Source organism: Dermacentor variabilis, chromosome 1, assembly GCF_050947875.1.
Source record: "Dermacentor variabilis isolate Ectoservices chromosome 1, ASM5094787v1, whole genome shotgun sequence".
NCBI lineage: Eukaryota > Metazoa > Arthropoda > Arachnida > Ixodida > Ixodidae > Dermacentor > Dermacentor variabilis.
The window spans coordinates 61,090,953-61,111,010 of NC_134568.1; the positions used below are offsets into that span (position 1 = coordinate 61,090,953).

The 20,058-nt window shown below is 49.4% G+C and overlaps 1 protein-coding gene across 1 annotated transcript in view; it reads left to right on the forward strand.

Moving 5' to 3' along the window:
• Positions 1-17,949, forward strand: part of LOC142578563 (maternal embryonic leucine zipper kinase-like) — a 164,955-nt gene extending 147,006 nt beyond the window's left edge. The window contains exon 15 of the mRNA XM_075687946.1: positions 15,845-17,949. Within this exon, the coding sequence (XP_075544061.1) occupies positions 15,845-16,022 (178 nt within the window). The 3' untranslated portion in view covers positions 16,023-17,949. The remainder of the gene's footprint in view (positions 1-15,844) is intronic.
• The last annotated feature ends 2,109 nt before the right edge of the window (positions 17,950-20,058 follow it).

Consider the following 20,058-nt stretch of genomic DNA (forward strand, 5'->3'; position numbering starts at 1 on the left):
GTCGGTGTGAAATCCTAATGTCTGGGCGACAGCGAAGGCGCACCGACATGTGTTAGTTACACAATAAGACGCGCCACTCGACTCCAGAAGACGCCGCACGGGAAAATGAGCCTTGTACATACCGTACTGCATCACGATTCGCTAAACGAACATAACACTTCTGCAAGTAAATATTAGTGCCGACAAGATTGACGAAACGACAACTAGAAATGATCGCAAACTAGCACCATCAGCTACTTCCACAGTGCACACTGTTTCACACGTCAGCCCGGCAGTGCAGGCGCGCTTGGCTCCGACTTGGCCGGCATCACGAGCGTTCGCTGAGCGTTTATAAAGCTCTAAGTATGCACGGTGTAAAATTGCGAAATGACTGCGTTCTAGCGGCGGCCGCACTGAGATGATAGCAACCCCCCCCCCAAACACACACACACACACACACACACACACACACACACACACACACACACACACACACACACACACACACACACACACACACACACACACACACACACACACACACACACACACACACACACACACACACACACACACACACACACACACACACACACACACACACACACACACACACACACACACACACACACACACACACACACACACACACACACACACACACACACACACACACACACACACACACACACACACACACACACACACACACACACACACACACACACACACACACACACACACACACACACACACACACACACACACACACACACACACACACACACACACACACACACACACACACACACACACACACACACACACACACACACACACACACACACACACACACACACACACACACACACACACACACACACACACACACACACACACACACACACACACACACACACACACACACACACACACACACACACACACACACACACACACACACACACACACACACACACACACACACACACACACACACACACACACACACACACACACACACACACACACACACACACACACACACACACACACACACACACACACACACACACACACACACACACACACACACACACACACACACACACACACACACACACACACACACACACACACACACACACACACACACACTTCGCGTTTCGCTCAGCCGGCTCGCGCGAGCTCAGAGATCGTTTGTTTCGCTATCTCAAACATACATTTTCATCTTTGTCGAGGTTATTGGTATGAGTCAGTAACGACATATGCCATAAACTACATATGCCAATACATACCTGTCACAAAGTGCTTCCCGCACAGTCGAGATGCTGCTGACGGCTGCCACATGGACGCCCTTGCGCATCCTGCCGCTTCACAGCCCTAATCCAGGCTTCACGGTGCTGTCGATCTCGTTTTACCGACGGAAATCTGAAAAACCGCACTGTCCTGCTGGGATGGTCACGGGAGGTGCAGCCGTAAGCGGCACACGACATTGGTATCGTGCCAAATTTCGATGGCAATAATGTTCGAGAGGTGTTGCGTGCGCGCGGCAGCGAGAATGACGAGGCTGACAAGTGAGTGAAATAACTTTATTGGAGGTCCGGCGACGACGTGAACTCGTCGCGCACCCGGCTAGTCTCACGTCGGAACCGGCAGGTCTAGCCCACCGGCCCGGTCGCTGGTACGCCGGACAGTCAGGATTTGCTTGTAGGAGCGGGACAACGCAGAAGCGAGTCTCACTCCTCCTTGGTGAACTTGGGGTACCTCGACCCGCACTTCCAGAGCATGTGTGCTATAGTGGAGGGCTGCCCGCAGGACTGGCAGGCGTCGTCGCGATTTACGTCGGGGTAAACTGGCCACCCTGTATACGCAATGCCTCATAACCTCGAGCGTACCGGAATCTTGGAAGAACGCTAACATAATCCTAATCCATAAGAAAGGGGACGCCAAAGACTTGAAAAATTATAGACCGATCAGCTTACTGTCCGTTGCCTACAAAGTATTTACTAAGGTAATCACAAATAGAATCAGGAACACCTTAGACTTCTGTCAAACAAAGGACCAGGCAGGATTCCGTAAAGGCTACTCAACAATACACCATATTCACACTATCAATCAAGTGATAGAGAAATGTGCAGAATATAACCAACCCTTATATATATAGCTTTCATTGATTACGAGAAAGCGTTTGATTCAGTCGAAACCTCAGCAATCATGGAGGCATTACGGAATCAGGGTGTAGATGAGCCATATGTAAAGATACTGGAAGATATCTATAGCGGCTCCACAGCCACCGTAGTCCTCCACAAAGAAAGCAACAAAATCCCTATAAAGAAAGGCGTCAGACAGGGAGATACGATATCTCCAATGCTATTCACAGCATGTTTACAGGAGGTATTCAGCGGCCTGGAGTGGGAAGAATTGGGGATAAAAGTTGATGGAGAATACCTTAGCAACTTGCGATTCGCTGATGATATTGCCTTGCTTAGTAACTCAGGAGACCAATTGCAATGCATGCTCACTGACCTGGAGAGGCAAAGCAGAAGGGTGGGTCTGAAAATTAATCTGCAGAAAACTAAAGTATTGTTTAACAGGCTCGGAAGAGAACAGCAGTTTACGATAGGTAGCGAAGCACTGGAAGGGGTAAGGGAATACATCTACTTAGGGCAGGTAGTGACCACGGATCCGGATCATGAGACTGAAATAACCAGAATAAGAATGGGCTGGGGTGCGTTTGGCAGGCATTCTCAAATCATGAACAGCAGGTTGCCACTATCCCTCAAAAGGAAAGTGTATAACAGCTGTGTGTTACCAGTACTCACATATGGGGCAGAAACCTGGAGGCTTACGAAAAGGGTTCTGCTGAAATCGAGGACGACGCAACGAGCTATGGAAAGAAGAATGATGGGTGTGACGTTAAGGGATAAGAAAAGAGCAGATTGGGTGAGGCAACAAACGCGGGTAAACGACATCTTAGTTGAAATCAAGAAAAAGAAATGGGCATGGGCCGGACATGTAATGAGGAGGGAAGATAACCGATGGTCACTAAGGGTTACGGACTGGATTCCAAGGGAAGGGCTGCGTAGCAGGGGGCGGCAGAAAGTTAGGTGGGCGGATGACATTAAGACGTTTGCAGGCACAACATGGCCGCAATTAGTACATGACCGGGGTAGTTGGAGAAGTATGGGAGAGGCCTTTGCCCTGCAGTGGGCATAACTAGGCTGATGATGATGATGATGATGATGATGATGATGATGATGAAACTTCGTGTAGAACGGCCAGATACGGATATGTGCCCGTCTGTAAGAGTTAAAGAGAAGCGGCTTGCGCTCTATTCAACTGACAAGTACAGCGCCCGCCACGGCCGGCCCCGGCTCACTCGTAGGAGAGAGTAGAGTCCGGCCGTACGCCTGCCAAATCGATTCGGTCCTCAGCCGCTAGGATGCTGCGCATGCGCAGGTCGGCGTCGCAAAACGTGGATTGGAGAATAATGCTATGATTTCTTTTTTATTTCGCCCTCATCGAAATGCGACTGCCGCGGCCAGGATCGAACCCGCGACCTCCAGCTCGGTTCTTCTGCTATAAATTAATTTCTTCTTCTATTCTCCTGATTATCTCTCTCTCTCTCTCTCTCTCTCTCTCTCTCTCTCTCTCTCTCTCTCTCTCTCTCTCTCTCTCTCACCATTTTTTTTATGCGTTCGTATTATCTTGACAGTTCACCCACTTTGGTGCGCGTCGCAGTGTTAACGAAATCCTAAGTTTGTGAGGTATACTTCGTAAATAACCGTCGCATTAGTAAATGTGTATGCAAGGTCGCCCGTGATGCACGCGCGCGCAGCTGTCGAGGCGTCACCATCACCACATTAAAAGTATGCTATCGCTTATTTAGAGAATTGCCGGGGCTATGTTCTGGCCTAGTTTCTCGTTCCTTTTTTTTTTTTCCTCCTATTGCTGCTGACTATTTTTTGCTGTTGTTTCTTCGTCTATTTTTCCGGGTGTGTTAAGAAGATAGACCGAGCGTATGTCCTGGTCGTTTTTAATCTTAATGAGAAAATTTTGTTTTTTGGACAGACTGCCTCGGCAAGAAAATCGATCTTAGTATTACAACAAAAGAAAGAAAGGTTGCCGATCGCTGAGAATATTGCGGAACTGTCCTCTTAGCCAGGAGGCGCAGTCCTGCGGATTACGTCGCGTTCGTATTTCGGTTAGCTCCCAAAAGAAAAGTAACGTGGTTACGGTTCTAAAAAAAATTATCGAGAGATTACGGATCGGGTGGCATTGCATGCACTGAAGGTGATTGCACGAAGTATCTGCGATCACAATTCGATCAAAAGGAAAATGCACAAATACGCGCAAGTGCACACATCGCATGTATATGCAGATCAAGGCGTTGAAATTCGCGACACCCTTATTATGTAACTCGTCGAAATTTCCTCTGGTACATTTATGTCAGGTGCTGCGATGGCGCATCGCCATATGTCGGCGCAACGTTGTCTTTGCCCTTTTTTCTGACATGAAATGTCTTTCAGTTCGGTTGGCATATGGGGTCGCTTGCTAAAACCGCATGTAACGAAAACATTTAGTACTATTGTCGCCTATGCCTTTGCAACCGTACTACCCACGCGCGGTGTACCTTGGTATCGTTGTAGAGAGAAAATAAGACATTACTCGATCATACATGGGTCGCGTGCACGCATGACGCGATCGGAGCTAAACTTAGAATTTCGCTCGGCGTTCGGAGAGAGGCATAGCTCGGCCGTATACGTTTGTTGATCCGAGCGGGAGTGGCTGCGTTTGAGAGAGCTCATTCGGCACTAGTATAGGCATACTCCATGAAACTCAAACCTGTGCTCATCAGGAATTATAAGGCCTGTAAGTGTGCAATACGTTGCAGAAATTTCACGCTTGCTAGGCTAGGGCGCCTCCGCGTTCGACACGTATACGATCCAGAAATGGCGTGAAGAGACTCGGGCAGCAAGACAGGGGGATACCACGGCGGAACATGTCCGTTTCCACAGGGAGCGCAAGCGCAGTAGATTGAGGCCAGTGCATGCAGGAACCCCAACCATCTACGGATGCGGCGTGGTCTCGGGTGCCACCAGTATATAGGGGGGTCATTTCTGTACCTTAGCGCCCAAACAACCCTCTGCAAAGCAAACGAGCCCACTATATGAATAGGGCATGAGTTCGATTGTAAAATTATACCGTAAGACCTCCACTAGCATTAACATAAGTTAAGCATGTAAGCTTTCTAATGCGTGAATGCGCGAACTTGTGTGTTTGGTTACGTCATTTATGTACCCCATATCGCCTGTAGTGCATATACAACCTCTGCAACACGCACAAGACGACTCGCGTACCCCGCTGCGGCTGCGTCCCTGATATGTATGTATCAGGAACAGCCTATACCAGATTATTTTTTTTTCATAGTACGACTTCGGGACGAATACCATTTATGTTTGTTATATGTACTTTTATTACCTCTTATTCTGCGTCTATGTTGCATTTTTTGCCCGCACTTCAGTGTAACGTTACACTCTGGATTTGAATTTCCTCATGTATATTTTTTCACATTTGTTTTATTTGCCTCCGTCACAACGGATGACACTATTCCAGTGTTTTCGAAAAGTCTCGCGCATCGCTGTAAGTAGATGGGTACGACGAGGAATGCTTCAGTCGAGTCTAAAAGGCGAAACAAAGGCCCCGGACAGCTGCGGAGTTCGGAGTATCCGCCGTTTCTGGCCCCGTGTCGCCTCCGAAGCGTCGCCCCCCTGCTGTTTACCTGCGTTCCTCGAGTCCTCTTCTCTGGAATGATTTCCACAGGTCGCGCGACACCCACCCGCTATACGAGTTCCCCCGGCAGCGGTGGCTGCATAAGATGGGAGCGCAGCCTTTGACGACGACGATGCCGGAGCGAAGGAACAAAAGTATAGGAACCGTTGCCGCAGGTGCTTTAAATGAAACTTTTTTTCTTCCGCAAATGGGAGTCAAAGAAGAAGGGAGACGGTGGGGAAAGTAGCTGCCGACCCCCCCTTCCCCCGTAACGACGGCGGTGCCCGCGTCCCGCTTCGGAGAAGCTGTCTCTGAGCGCGACGCTGCATCGATCAGAGTCGCGCCTGACGGATGTAGCGTTACCTGGATCCCGACACCCGGGCTCCGAGGCAAATGATTTCCGCCCCCTGCCTTTTCGGGAGCGCCGCCGACCGCGCCGTGCGTGAGAAAAAAAGCGCCGGCGCGCTTGCGCGCGCCCATTGTCTCAGCAATCGCGGCGCGGCCTTATGTCGAGAGGCCAAGCTATGTGTGTGCGCGCGCGCCCGCGCCGCTCCTATGGTGTTTCGTGCGCGTGCTCGGGACGTGTGCGATAAGTTCTCGTGCCTGCATGTACCGCTTTTCTACGGGAGTTTGTTGTGTTCGGGTATATAGGCACGCGACCAACATTCACTCTGGCCGCCTTGAGGAGCACGCACTCTTCGGCTGTCGCTCGCTCTCGGTGGCGACTCACCCGTGACACGCTGCGCTGTCACTTTCAGCGGCACGAGTCGCTGCTACCGATAGGCGAAAGGAGCTGAGCAGTGCTTTCTTTACGTTAGTCTGGAAGATAGTCGAGGCTGGTGTCTTCTATTATATTGCTTGATTTCCGTGTTGTCATTCCAGTTTGTATCATTTGTAGGCTAGTCGAGTGCTGTAACGTAGGTCCCCTTTTCTCTTTTAACCAGAAGTCTTACGGCTTGTTTGGGACGTCAGCGCGCCGTTTTTCCGGAAACCTTCTTCGTGCGGCTTATTCCGTGACTGACGGAATACTATATCGCCGCCAAGGTGGCCATTGAAACATATGGGTAACAGCGCAGATGACCACAAGAAGGGAGACTCGTACACACAAGCACATACACACACAGCGCTTGTGTGTACGTGTCTCCCTTCTTGTGGTCGTCTGTTCGCGCTGTTACCCATATGTTTCATGATGAACCAGCTCGCGCCCAAAAAGTATCGATGAAGATGGTCATTGCTTGTATGTGGTTTGACCTTAGTCGGCGTTATCATTTCGTATACATCCCTGGGATAGGGATAACATTCATTTTGGACCTGGCCATGCAGACGCCAAGGAAAAGTGATAGACGGCACCATTGTGCTGACGGCGAATGTGGTTATCAGCTAAAACTAGTGCCGTGAACGCGAATATGAACTTGCACTGAGGCAACCAGCGTACCCAAAAACGCAAGCACACCTTGAAACGCTGCTATTGTCACAGAAAAAGTTCGACCGCTTGTTACACTCCTGTAACACGTGAAGGCGAAAGTCTGCTGCACACTTCATGATGCGCCGTCTCGCATCGTCGCGTTGCTGCTTTCGCAGCTCGTCTTCCTTGGCTCATTTTCGACGCTTAACTGCGGCTGCCTGCGCTCGTATAGCGGAGTCAGACTCGCGCCAACGACGTTTCTCTTCGACTTAACGATGCATCCTTTCAGCAGGGGCTTGAAACGTATGCTATTCTGTGTGTTGTATGGGTGACTTCAATGAATGTATGCACTGTTCGCTTGACTTTGATTAGCGCTTGTAGCCTCCGCCTTACGGGGGTATGAGCCATGCAGAAGGTCGCTTTTTCTTCTTTTTTTTTTTTTTGCACCACTCGACTAGATGCAGCGTTTATGTACGCTGTATGCGTGATTCCAATGAATGTATGCACTTTACGCTTCACTTTTCTGAGTGCTGGTAGCCTCTGGATTACGAGAGGGATGAATCATTGCATTTTAGGCTTGGTTAAGGGGATACGAGTTATTACTGATGATGATAGTTATTGTGCCATTGGACCGGACGGCGCTTTTTTTCAAGGCCATTGCAGGTATGAGCCACTTAAAGAGCCCCTCACCAGGTCTGGCTATATTGAGCTGACAAGCGCAGGGCTTACAATGCGCGCTAACGATCGTGCTTGCAAAGAATACATCGCTACGCGCCGCGGAAAGGTCTGAAATATCAATCCGAACGTCGTTTCCCGTTTCCCTCGCGGCATCCGCGTTCCAAGCCGGACCGTGACGTACTCGTGTCCCTGCGCCTACGTACTCGTGTCCGCAGTGTGACGTCGTCCGTGGTGACACGTGACTTCAAGAATAATTCAAGGCAACATCTGTTGCTTGAATTGACGAATTGAAGTTTAGAGAAATAATAAAACACACAAACGGAATGTCTACCTGTTTATTTTTGTTTTTTTTTTTTGTTTTGTTTTACCTCGCACCGAAGCAAGAGAGATGTACTACCGCTTCGTCTGCTTGTTCCCACGGTCGTGCAGTCACGTGTGCAGCTGCCGAAACTATGCCATTTTGTACCGTGTTCCAGCGCGTGATCATGCTCTGCGATCCATTTGTTCTGCCTCAGTATTCGTGTCGCACTGAATTATACCGCTAGTCATGTGTCCTTGTGCACAGAGCGCAAAATCGTGCGCTTTGCGAAACGAGATAATCACGACAGCTCGCGCGCAACGCCTTCAAGGGGTGGAGACATGAAAATTTTTGTTCATGCGTTCTTCAATTCAAGCGTTGCGTACTGCTTCAGGAAGCACGATACACACTGCGCGATTCATATATACCCGATAAATAATTTAATAATAGCATTATTATACCGAGCGATTTCGGTTTCGGTTTCTGGACTCCAGGTGATGCTATGACGTCGTAGGAGAGGAAACTCAACAGGGCTTGGTCACGTGGTTCACAAAAAATAGTGACGTAAAACTATGCTGTGTCGTCTGCTCGCGCATATGCGTGCTCTGCCAGCAGAGGTGAACAACTGGTGATTCGAAGTGCATGTCGGGATTATTATAATTATTGCGAAGAGCGACAACAACGCTAAGAAAATATTGCGGCTTGTGAGAGTCGGTGATTCATTCCGAAGCGCCGTAAGCTTTAGCTTTGAAGTGAACCGGAAAAGGCCTAGCGACGATATCGGTGGCGTCGAACGATCAGCGGCACTGAGGCTGCCGTCGGTGCCAGAGTGACCACTCCACGGTCGGTGATGGGCCGCTTCGCCGTACGGCTGCCGCACAAATGGGTCCCGGGTCCGCCCGCGAACGGCAAACGGCGTGCGGCGAGTTTTCGTGCCGATAACGTGGACGGGCCTTTACACATTGAGAAACGCCAAGCGAACGAAAGACCGCTCCGAGCTGCCGAACTATGCGACTGGCACATGCTACGTCAACTGCTCTCCGCGACAGCACTGTGCATGTCTCGGTTAGCCCGGGGCCAGGGTTAGCTCGGTTACAGTGTTCTAGAAGCCTGTAGCATATAGAAAGGATTTTTAAAATGACAGGAAGCTGAGCTAGTTGGTTAGGATTCATAATGCTAAGAAGGGGCAGTTGCATTCAGACACGGACACAAGAGGAGAGAAGCGGTCAACACGAACGCCGTATATCCTGGTCCCTTTCGGAGTCGGCCGGCTAGTGTTACGCTCAACGTGTAAAGGCCCGTCCACGTTACCGGCACGGCAACTCGCCGCACGCAGTTTGGCGTTCGCGGGCCGCCGTGCGGCGTTCGTGTTGTCCACTTCTCTCCTCCTGTGTCCGTGTCTGCACGCCTTACCCCTTCTTTGCATTATAAAGGATTTCTATATGCCTGTAGCTCGGTCATAGTGGAGGCTATGCTCGGTCGCTGGGCTCAGCAGGCTCCGTAATCGGCATTTCATCGCTACTCATCATACGTCACGTTTTTGTGCTAGTGTGCTATGACGTCAATATTTTCGTTCCTCCTCTGTGACGTAGTAACTGCCGCGCTAGCGATGGGTTTCGACCACGAGAAGGAGCTTGTAATGACTTTTTGGAACTGAATTAAAATTATTTTGAAATGTTTGCAGCGTCCAATACCTCGTTGTGGGTGTCCTCGCATACGGAAGCAGCCTACAACATACATTTTATAGCCTCAAAATTTGGTTTCCCAACCCATTTCAGCGAAAGTGCGCAGCGCCTCAAAGAAACGAAAAAAAGCGAGGAGAAAAAAAAAAATGAAGGCGGGGCCCGTGACATATGCGTCACGCGATCTTCGAGGTCCTGTATGGGAGAACGCAGGGAAGGAATTTCGCTTGCGGAGGCTAGACGGGTGAAGTGGAGAGAGTGTCTCGCTTTGCAGTGGAGCTCGCCGCATGAAATCATGGGTTCGCGACACTGAAATATTTCTATCTCGGCTATTAATGAGCCGATTTGAAAAAATTGTGGCAGAACGCACCCTAGAGGACACATAACTTCCAGTGTATAACCGAAATTTTCTATAGGGCCTGGCAAGGGGCCCTTAAACGCTTTAGCCTTATTCTTTTCCGCCGTTTTGTTTGTGTGGTGCACTTCCCCCTTAACACGTATTTTTCAGGCTAGATGGGATAGACAGTCATTTTCGTACGTATTACCCTCGCAGCCTCAACGCAGCTAGATTACGGGGCCGTTTTCAGTCTCGTAAATGAACTGGAAATAAAAATGTCTGCGAGCCGTGGTTACGCCATAAAGGTGCATTCACAGCGTTCACCTTTGCCCACATGTTGCGAAATGCGCAACACTTTCGCATTCGCGTCTAGTGATGTCATCAAACAGCGGCGAGGAAGTGTTTGCAAAATGCTTGCCTTAGGGGTCATAATTGTCGCTGGGCCCTTGTGCCAGTGATGAACGAGCGCTCTTTGAGACCTAACGGTGGGCAGGGGCGTCACGTGATGCGCGACTGATGTGACTGGTGCGCGCGGAGGGGGAAGGGGGAGGTAGTGGCAGTACGCAGCCTTGTCTAGCGGAGCGCGTCCAAATGCAAATGGCGTCTATGGGTCGGACACCCCGGGATCTTTCTGCGGTAGCGCCGTGCTGTTTGGCGTCCCCATGTAGGGACGACCACCCGATGGTCGGGGCTACTTCATCCACCTCCAGTTGGTGGCCTGTTGACAATCGCCGCGCGGGCTTTTGCCTGCAGCACGTTGTGGCTCTTCTCTCCCCCCCCCTATTATTGCGTGAACTGCGGAGTGGCCCTTTGAAAAATGGCGCGGTCGAGGGGGGGAGCTGGATACCCTGCATATGGGACCTTCAGTTCGATCGTAAGCGAAGCTTGCGTCATGCCCTCGGAAATCCACGGTTTGCTGCTTGTTCGAAGAACTGAAGCAAGCTCCCGGCGTTTGAATCGCATAAAATCGATTGGTGTACGGCAAAACGTGGCAGCACCTTAGTCATATAGTTGTGACCTGGGGGGCTAGCGAGGGAGAGAGAAGGGAATGCGCGAACGAGGACACAATGGCGGGGAGTAAGCCTTGTAGAGTTGCTCGATTCACCAGATCCCGAGGAGCTAATTTCGCGCTGCGGAGCAGCGAAGGAATGGCTGGGCTCCCGATTGTGGCCCGATTGTTCCGGCACACACACGAACCATCGCTGCTCGGGAGGCCCTAACCGAAGGGCAAACATCAGAGAGGCAGAAACCACGGAGCCGTGCGAAGGCCAATCTGCGCACGAACTGGGCCGGCCCGCTTTAGAGCGCGCGTATATACGCCCGCCCAGCAGCAGTGCGCCGAGATACGGCGGCTCCAAACAAACCTCCCGCGGCAGCGGCTGATAACGTGGAGCCCTTGTTTCCCTCTTGGAGCAAATCTTCGCCGCCGTGTGGCTGGCGGCCTCCTGCGATGCAAGGATGCTGGGGGGTTTGGGCGCTCGGCGCGGGCGTATTTCTTGGAGCGTGTCGCCTTGATAATGGCACGCGCACGGCCGCCGCGTGGCTTCTGCGTGCGACTCCATCTGCCGCCGCACGGGATGAAGTCGATTCGCTAATGCGCGTTCCCCAACCCTCCTCCGCGCGCCCCCTTCATCCCTTGGTGCTTGAATTTGAGAGGAATTTGATGAAGCGCGTTTCTTCTTCCTCTCTCTCTCTCTCTCTCTCTCTCAACGGAACCTGCTTTTCTGGCCACACATTCTCCTGTTACGCGGGCCTTTTGTTAAATGCGGACCCCGGTTCTCTTTTTACCTGTTCGTAGAAGTGAGCGAACCTGTCTTGCCCGATTTCGCGCGAGCTGCCGAGGCTTGCCGCCTGTCGCTGTGATTAGGGGCTGGCCAGCGGGAAAATGGGATTGGCGCCCGCGCGCACTTGCTTGCGGTTTGGTCCCCTGTTTTCCTTCGCGTGAGCAGCAGTTCCTCCTTTGCGTCATTTGTTGTTTTGTTTTGCCGTTACGCTCGCGTTCTCATGTTGCCCCCACACCGTTTCTTTTTTTTTTTTGTGTGTGTGTGTGTGTGGGGGGGGGGGGCACTGCATAAAGATGTGTTTTGAGTCTACTGCTTGCTGGCTTCCGGTTACGCTCTTTTCAAACACCGGGAGCCATAAATTTCTAAACGTCGCTGGTCATCAGCCTGCTTTTTGAGCATACTTTAGCGCTACTTGCACTGTTAAGGGCAGGGTGTCTACCAACCGGAAAAACCTGGAAATCTCAGGGATTTTGAGTAGTCTGGAAAAAGTCGGGGAGAACGCAGGGAATTTGGGCCTCTATCAGGGAAAATTAGCGGCAATTTTATTGAAAGGGTCGAAAGTCGTGGTAATGCTGGCTCGAGCAACATACAGGAATCGTAATGAATCGTCTTTCACGCCCTGTCATCGGCTGGAGGAGTTGCCAGTAAGCAGTCAACGACCGACTTTCCGGATTCCCGATAATTTGGACGGCTTCGCGGCACCGCCACGTACCCCATAGAGTCAAGGTATCAGAACGTGTGAAATTTCGGACGCAAGAACTCTTCGCCGTCCTAATTTCCGGACGTTTTGTCGTGACCGCAGGTCCGAAATGGCAATAATCAAAGGCACCACCGCTGCCGTTTTGATTACTTCGCCACCTCGTACCGGCACTCTCGCACGCAGATCCGCTGGCAGCCGTTGCCACCACTGCGGCAACGCTAGGCTTAGCTGCTTCGACGTTCACTATTAAGCTTTTTATCGTTCGGTGTCGTGTTTTTCATTGAAAGAATTCGCCGTTGTCAGCAATGGCACCGACTCCGCCTTTGTGGTCCTCGCGATTGGCTTAGAAACTTGGAAAACACGGTGCGTTGCATAATGCCGGTTCCCGAAAGTCAGCTTCGCCTCTTGTTACTTCGCCTCTGTATGTTACTTGGTGAAACATACGCAAAAGTGTTGCAGTGAAGCATAACAAGCGTGGGCTATTGCCACGGAACACAGTATGTATCCCTTAATTATACTCACGTGCACCCGGTATTTCCTGTCGCAGTACGAGAACCGATATGCCTAATATGTGTACCGACAAGCCTTCAGAGCGTTTTCGAACGCGCCTGTGGCGGTTTCAGCCCCTAAGGGCAGTAAATGACATGCATTTATCTTTTTCTAAGTGGCCGATTTTTCGGACGTTTTCGCGGCCCCTAGGGAGTTCGAAAAATCGGTCGTGAACTGTGCAACTGACCAAGATGCTTCAAACGGTCCTTGGGGCGAACGAGTGGCGGAAGGAGGACAAGAACAGAAATGATCTACGCATTCAGGAACAGACGGGAAAGGAAGCTTGCTGCCGCCGTTTTGAAGGAGCTTGAGCTCAAAAAACAAAGTTTTGGCTGATGCCGAGATGCAGGTGTCCCTCATCCACATCAAAATAAACTCTTTAAAGCAGTGAAACACAACTCAGGCGTCGTGCACAGGCGGAGAGTATGTCAGGGCAGTTGAGGTCGGCTTACGAGCAGTTGAGAGAGAATCTCAATTGGTGACAGAGTTCGGGCCTCATACCACTGAGCTTGGTATCAGTTGATAGAAATAGCTCATATTCGAAAATATTTGCTTCTACGTGCATCTCCTTTTTATTTTTATTTGAGAATGCCCGACTCCATTTGCAATTTTTTTTTCGAAGACACTTTATTTGCTGTGCATTTTACTAACCCCTGCCTTCTGCTCTCATTTTGAATAACAAACACTGTTTCTTAGCATTCAAATTGGATTAAGTCGCTTGTTTGTTTTTCATGAGCTTACTAGAGAGTGACAGCATCAAGCGATATGGTTTGAGCCCGTCTTGACATAAAACGTTGTTCTGCATCACTCAGGGAAATTTGCAAAGGCACTCAGGGAAAACCTGGAAAACTCAGGGAATTTGGAAATGTCAACTTGTTAGACACCCTGAAGGGTAACAACTTGCCGGGCATAAGCTAAACGTTACAGTGCAAGATCTGAAACGGAGCATTTTTTTTTTTTTAGTTTTCGTGAAATATAATTTTAGTGTTTCTATATTTTTCTTCCCTGTCAATTCCATGTGCGGTGTAAGGCTGTTTCTTACATACCTCGTGTACTGCTCATGATTGCTGAACGGATTCATTCGACATTCGTTACGGCGGCCGCATTTCGATGGGGGCGAAATGCGAGAACACTCGTGTACTTAGATTTAGGTGCACGTTAAAGAACCCATTAAAGTACTCCTCTCTCTCCCAGGTGGTCGAAATTTCCGGAGTCCTCCACTACGGCGTGCCTCGTAAAGTGATTTTGGCACGTAAAACCCCATAATTATTATTCGACATTCGTTTTTATTTCATTCGTAACGCTAACGCTTCTTCTTTAGAGTGTAACGTTATCCCAGGGAATTAGTCGCATCACTACAACAAACTTAAAATACTCATAAAGCAAAAAATGAAGAAGAAAAAAGCTTGTTCGACATTCCTTCCGCACAGCCATTCGTAAACTTTTAAGGAACTACTCCGGCTATTGTCATTTAGACAGCTTGATGTTTGTTTTCGCGTCATGAGCAATCCGCGAGTCCTCCGGCCGTTACCCAGGCACGTCATCCCTCTTTCCCACTCATTGAGACCTGTCGATGCTCTTACCGCATTTTAACACATGAGAAGCATCCACTAAGTCATACCCTTATGCAAAGAGATAAAACTGAAATTCATAAGGTAGTTCGTAAAACAATATTACTGAGTTTTATGCCGAGTGGACGTTAGCTACCTGCCTTGGATGTGCAACCGTCACGTTTTTAGCAGGCGGTCGTGAGTGAGGGAACCATTTACGCGTCACCGTCGGGTGAGCATGAAAAAGCGAGCGCCCTCATTTATGACTTCTTTCGCTTCATGATCGCCCAACGGTCAGGCACATCACTCATGAGCTTCTGCTAAAGTGACAGCTGCGCCCTTCGGCAGTTTAGGGCCCTTATTCACAATATAAATAAATTGTAGAGGAGGATTGAAACGGTATAGTGGGTGGTTCTCTCCAACGCTCTTGCACGGGGAACGCTGCTCGTGCTGGGAGTCCGCGTGCCCTGCTCTAACGGTCGGTCCCAAATGCCGCGGTGACTAATAAACGCGTTTACAAAATAAATAAATAAAAGCTCTTACGCTAGACTTGTTCGTAAGAGCGAATTCTAGCCAATCTTGAATGTAGACATATTAGCGAAGGCGGACAACCGATGACAGAGAGCACTTACGAACAAGAAGCTTTGTGAATACGGCCCCAGTTTTGTTTTCCCTAGTAAAATTGGCTGGAATTTTTCTCACTGCAAGAATTGGCAGCTTTGCCATTTTGCATGTCTGGGAACGTATACGAACTCCTCAGATCACAGGCTTCAAGTCGTGCGTTATGATCAGTTGTTTGGTGCACTCAATTAAAGTGCTAATTAGTGTTATTTGCAGAATTATATAATTACTAACTCGAGTCATCTTAATATGTATACCCCCTTTGTAGAATCTTTGAAATCGCTCAGTTATCGTATCTTCACTATTTATCATTAAGGAATTTCCAACGCATTTTCCGAAACAGCTTGTGTGTCGCCGGGCGGGTCTCCTGCTATTAAACCGTTCAAAGTGTAGCATTAATGCTTCTCTGTTGCAGCATGTTTTGGCTAATGTGCACTATAGTTATAATGCTGACGCTGGCCAGTGTTTTGTTTCGTGCCGTTACAGGTACACCCTCCGTGGCAAGGTTCGCGACGAGTGGGGCAAGGTGAAGCTGACGTTCGAGCTGGAGGTGGTCCAAGTGCAGCAGCCCGAGCTGCTGGGAATTCGCCGAAAGCGCCTCACCGGTGACGCTTGGCACTACAAGCGGGTCTGCGAGGAAGTGCTGAAGATCAGGGCGGCTTGAGCGAAACCCGTCTGCTGCGTTGCCGGCCACCGTCGGGTGATCCATGCCGCAGCGTCGTCGACTCGTTTCATTAGTCAAACTCGTGTTGCGCTTTGCCGCTCGCACGTTGTCCGTACTCGATGTCAGGGCAGATGGCGAACTGGCATACCTGCGCGGCCTCTGAGTAAATAAAGCTGAAAACGGGCGTGCCGATCCACGTCATCGTCGCTGTTTCTGCGCAGCGGGAGCTTTCTGTATAGTACAACAGCTGGCGTGGCGGGCCGCAACTTTGTCGTGCAGGCAGGACACAAACTCGCCGCCATTGTTACCTTCCTTCCACGAAGGGACCAGTGCTCTATATTGTAGGCAAACGAGACACGAACGAGGTGGTTCAAACGTGATCACACAACTTGAAAAGAAAAAGAAAAGTCTCTACGGATGTACATTACGTGCGTTGTTGCTTTGAACTCTGGCGTGCAATGAGCGCTCCTAGTTAGTAAAAAAGAGCTACCGCCCCATTATTTAACCCGCTATAATGAGAATATTCCTGCTCTATTGGTCGCATCTGACGTTTTCAGCTTGCATTTGGGTTGGCTACTATGGCAACTTTCTTGCGAATTCGTTAAAGTTTACTTACTCTTTCGTGGCGGCTAATTGTCTAACGTTGATCTGTGATTGTCTGGTTTTCACGCGTAATATGCGTCCAGCCTGTTTCTTTTCGATGCCATGTCATTGTTAAGTGGCAGGTTTTAGCCGCAAAGGTAATATTATGAAACATCTGCTCAATGATTGCCCCCCTGCACATGCAGGTTGCCACTTTTGGTGCACGCACGATTACGTTCATCGGCGGCCAGGTGTGAGGTTAAAGTTGGGACCGAGTTTCTCCTGCAGTTCAAGGTGGAGAAATGGTGCCACGTAACGAATGGGCTACAACATATATAATTCAGCGAGTGCGGCTGACTGTAAAACTACCTAGTTTCCTATTTAGCGTCATACACTTTTGCGCAAATCCGACACATCACACTGTAGTGTTGGGTATTTCAAGCGTTCGTTAAGCACTCTGCATTAGAGCTCATATTTTTATTCGCACGTTGCTTTCCTTGTGTCCTTTCAAGCTGAAATTTACTTTTTGGGGCTTTTCTATTGCTTTAACAATGTGCCTCCGACATGTCATATCCCTTAACATGACGCAAGTTTTGTTCTTTCTTATTATTTGTATTTCGCGTGAAAAAAAAACATGTTTGGGAGTACCTTATTAATTCTCATCTATACTATTTTTTTTTAGAGCCGTTCGCACTTTTACCTGTAATTAAAGAACGGCATTTGTATTTTCGTAGAAGCTGAGTGTGTGTCGATTTTTCTAGTATTAATCTCCCGCCAGTGTGTTCATGCTTTTTACGTGAATCCGCGCTGCCTGCCTGCAGTTGCAGATGACGGGCGTTTCACGGGCTTTTATATCATTTATGTTTTGTGTTAGTGTGTGTACGTATGTCTGCGCTTGCGTACATGTGCGCACGTTTACTAAGCAAGAGGCGCGTCGGTGTAATATATAAACGGTTGCTTTGTCCCTTTGCGTCGTGATGGTGCCTTGTTCCGCGGTTACGTTACAGCGTATGCGAACAGGGCGAGATAGTTGCTCATGAGGGCGAACGATGTCGCTCGTTGCCTAATCGTTAACTCTACTGCCATCTACTTCTGTGCCACGGCATTGAGAAATGTCGCGGTGTGCATTGAAGCTGGTTTTCGGGGGCCTCCCCTCCTGCCGCCTTGAACCACTAAACTCCAATCTATTTTTTGAAGGTTTAACCTTGTCGCCACTGAGCGAGTAATAGTCCTAGTCTTAAAAGATTACAGCCACATTATCACTTTCTTCAATCCCCAAAATCCTGTCGTACGAACCTTATGTTTTACCTTTTATGTGAATAAACGTTTTGTGTAATCTCGTCGGTTTCATGCGTCTTCATGAAAGATATCAAGTCCGACTTGGGAGAAATCAATTTTCGTGATTTCCCAAGTGCGTACTCAGTCTTGTATTCTTTATGGGTAGCCGTGAAGCAAACGCCTTGAAATTTTCGACGACTGGTGATGTTGCAGTCTTTAGCAGCTCTTAGGCGTGCTCTTTCATCAGTGTCTCAGGCTTGTTGGACGGTCTTACAGGGTTAACAGCGCGCACAGACAGCGACAGCATAGGCGTATATACCGGGGGGGGGGGGGGGGGGGCTTGCCCCTTCACTCTTGGGGCTTGGGGGGAAAAGTAGGTCATTTACCCGGCACTTTTGAAATCCGGGAACATGTGCGCCCAGAGTCTCAACTAAGATCACTCGGGTCTACAGAAAGCGGCTTGAAGCACTGATAATAGAGATCTGGCCTCGCCACCAGCTGCACGTGGAGTCACGGCCACACTGGTTCTTCAGCGCACTCATCACTGGCATTTATATAGCACACATCTACTCGGTAATACTTCGTAAATTTCCCCACCTTTGCAAGTCTGCAGTAGCCTTTAAAGTCTTGATCTAGACATTGTTTCGGGCTACTTGGTCTGTCAATAGGGCAATTGAACCTCAATAGTGCAATTGAGGTTTCCAGAACTTTCAAGACTGCTTTTACTTATTTGGTCGTGAAAGGTGTTCTCGCGGTGAAACTAGGGCAGCACGAAGCGTTCGCTTCTCGCTGCCAGCGGGCTTCACGTCAGCGTTGTGACAGCGAGTGCTCCTGGTCATCGAGTGAGATGTGTTTACATTTGCCCGTACGTGCGGGACACCGTGCTTGTCATAGGTGTACCTACCGGTTCGGGGGGATGTGCTCCCCTTCCCCCCGCAGTCAGAATTGAAAAGGAAAAGTAGACCATTTATCCGCGCCCTACGCGCACACACTTAAGTGAAGGTGGGCACTGTCGGCTGCACACATAGAACAAAACAACAGCTGAGGCCGTGTTTTCTCTCAAATGTGTGTTCACATAGGTACGATTTACTTATAACGTATCCCATGCTTTCGGGCCTCGCCTCCACGTGCTGTAGCAGATGACGCGTTACTCCGTACTTTGCGGTGCGAGACGCCCGCGGGACGTTACTTGCAAGCCGTCATTGCTGAGAAAGCTATCGCTAGGCTGCCCAAAGCAAGTTTAGTCCACCATCCCTTGTTTGTTTGGGCCGTTAAACTAACCATCCGTGAAAACGCAAAATCAAACTTGCGTTTATAATTTGCTGGTATTTTATCAGTGTTTCCACTTTAGCGATATGGGCGCTAGATTTTGTGATTTCTTTTATCTGTTTACTGCAAAGTTTGCTACCCATAGCAATCGGTGACTTCTCTAGTGACTTGAACGAACAGTTCGCGATATATTATCGACTTATAAGTCAAAGATTGCTCGGAAAATGGCCTTCAAGAATGCGGTTTTATATTCAAAAGCCACATGCAAGTGGCCGAAACGTGGCACTTGACATTTACCAAGCGCGTGACTTGGCCGCACGAGAGTGAGGGCGAAGATTGGCGTCACTTGGTGGCACCCTCACAGCAGGCGCCCGATGGAGATAGCAGCGCGCCGCGGTGTGGCCGCGCAGACGCTCCTGCGCCCGGAGCCGTGGGCTGCGTATTTTTTATTACGATCGTACATATAATTGAATATTACAATACCTATGTGAACCCGCAGCGTTTAAACGCTGCGGATTCAGCGACGTCACTAAATCCGTTCGATTGGTAGACGCTTGGCAAGCGTGTCGGAGAGCTAATTTACCAAGACCAAGTGGAATACATTTTCTGTTCAGATTTAGAACACAGAAGATGAATAAGACATATCGACTGCGTGAAAACGTAAATATCGGAACGGCTTAGCTCCTTCACGCGCGACTGAGCAAATAGCTTCCGTTTATCACGCCTTTCGGACGAATCAGTACTTCACGGCGGCTTTCAGCTAGATCAAGGGCAAAAATATGGTATGTAACCTGTACAAAGCTCGGATAATTGTCGTTGCCATGTTAACAGCATGTGGCCAAGCGTGTTCCACAGAATCCAGTTTTGCTACCACAAATGTCGACAAGCGCAAAAAAAAAAAAAAAAA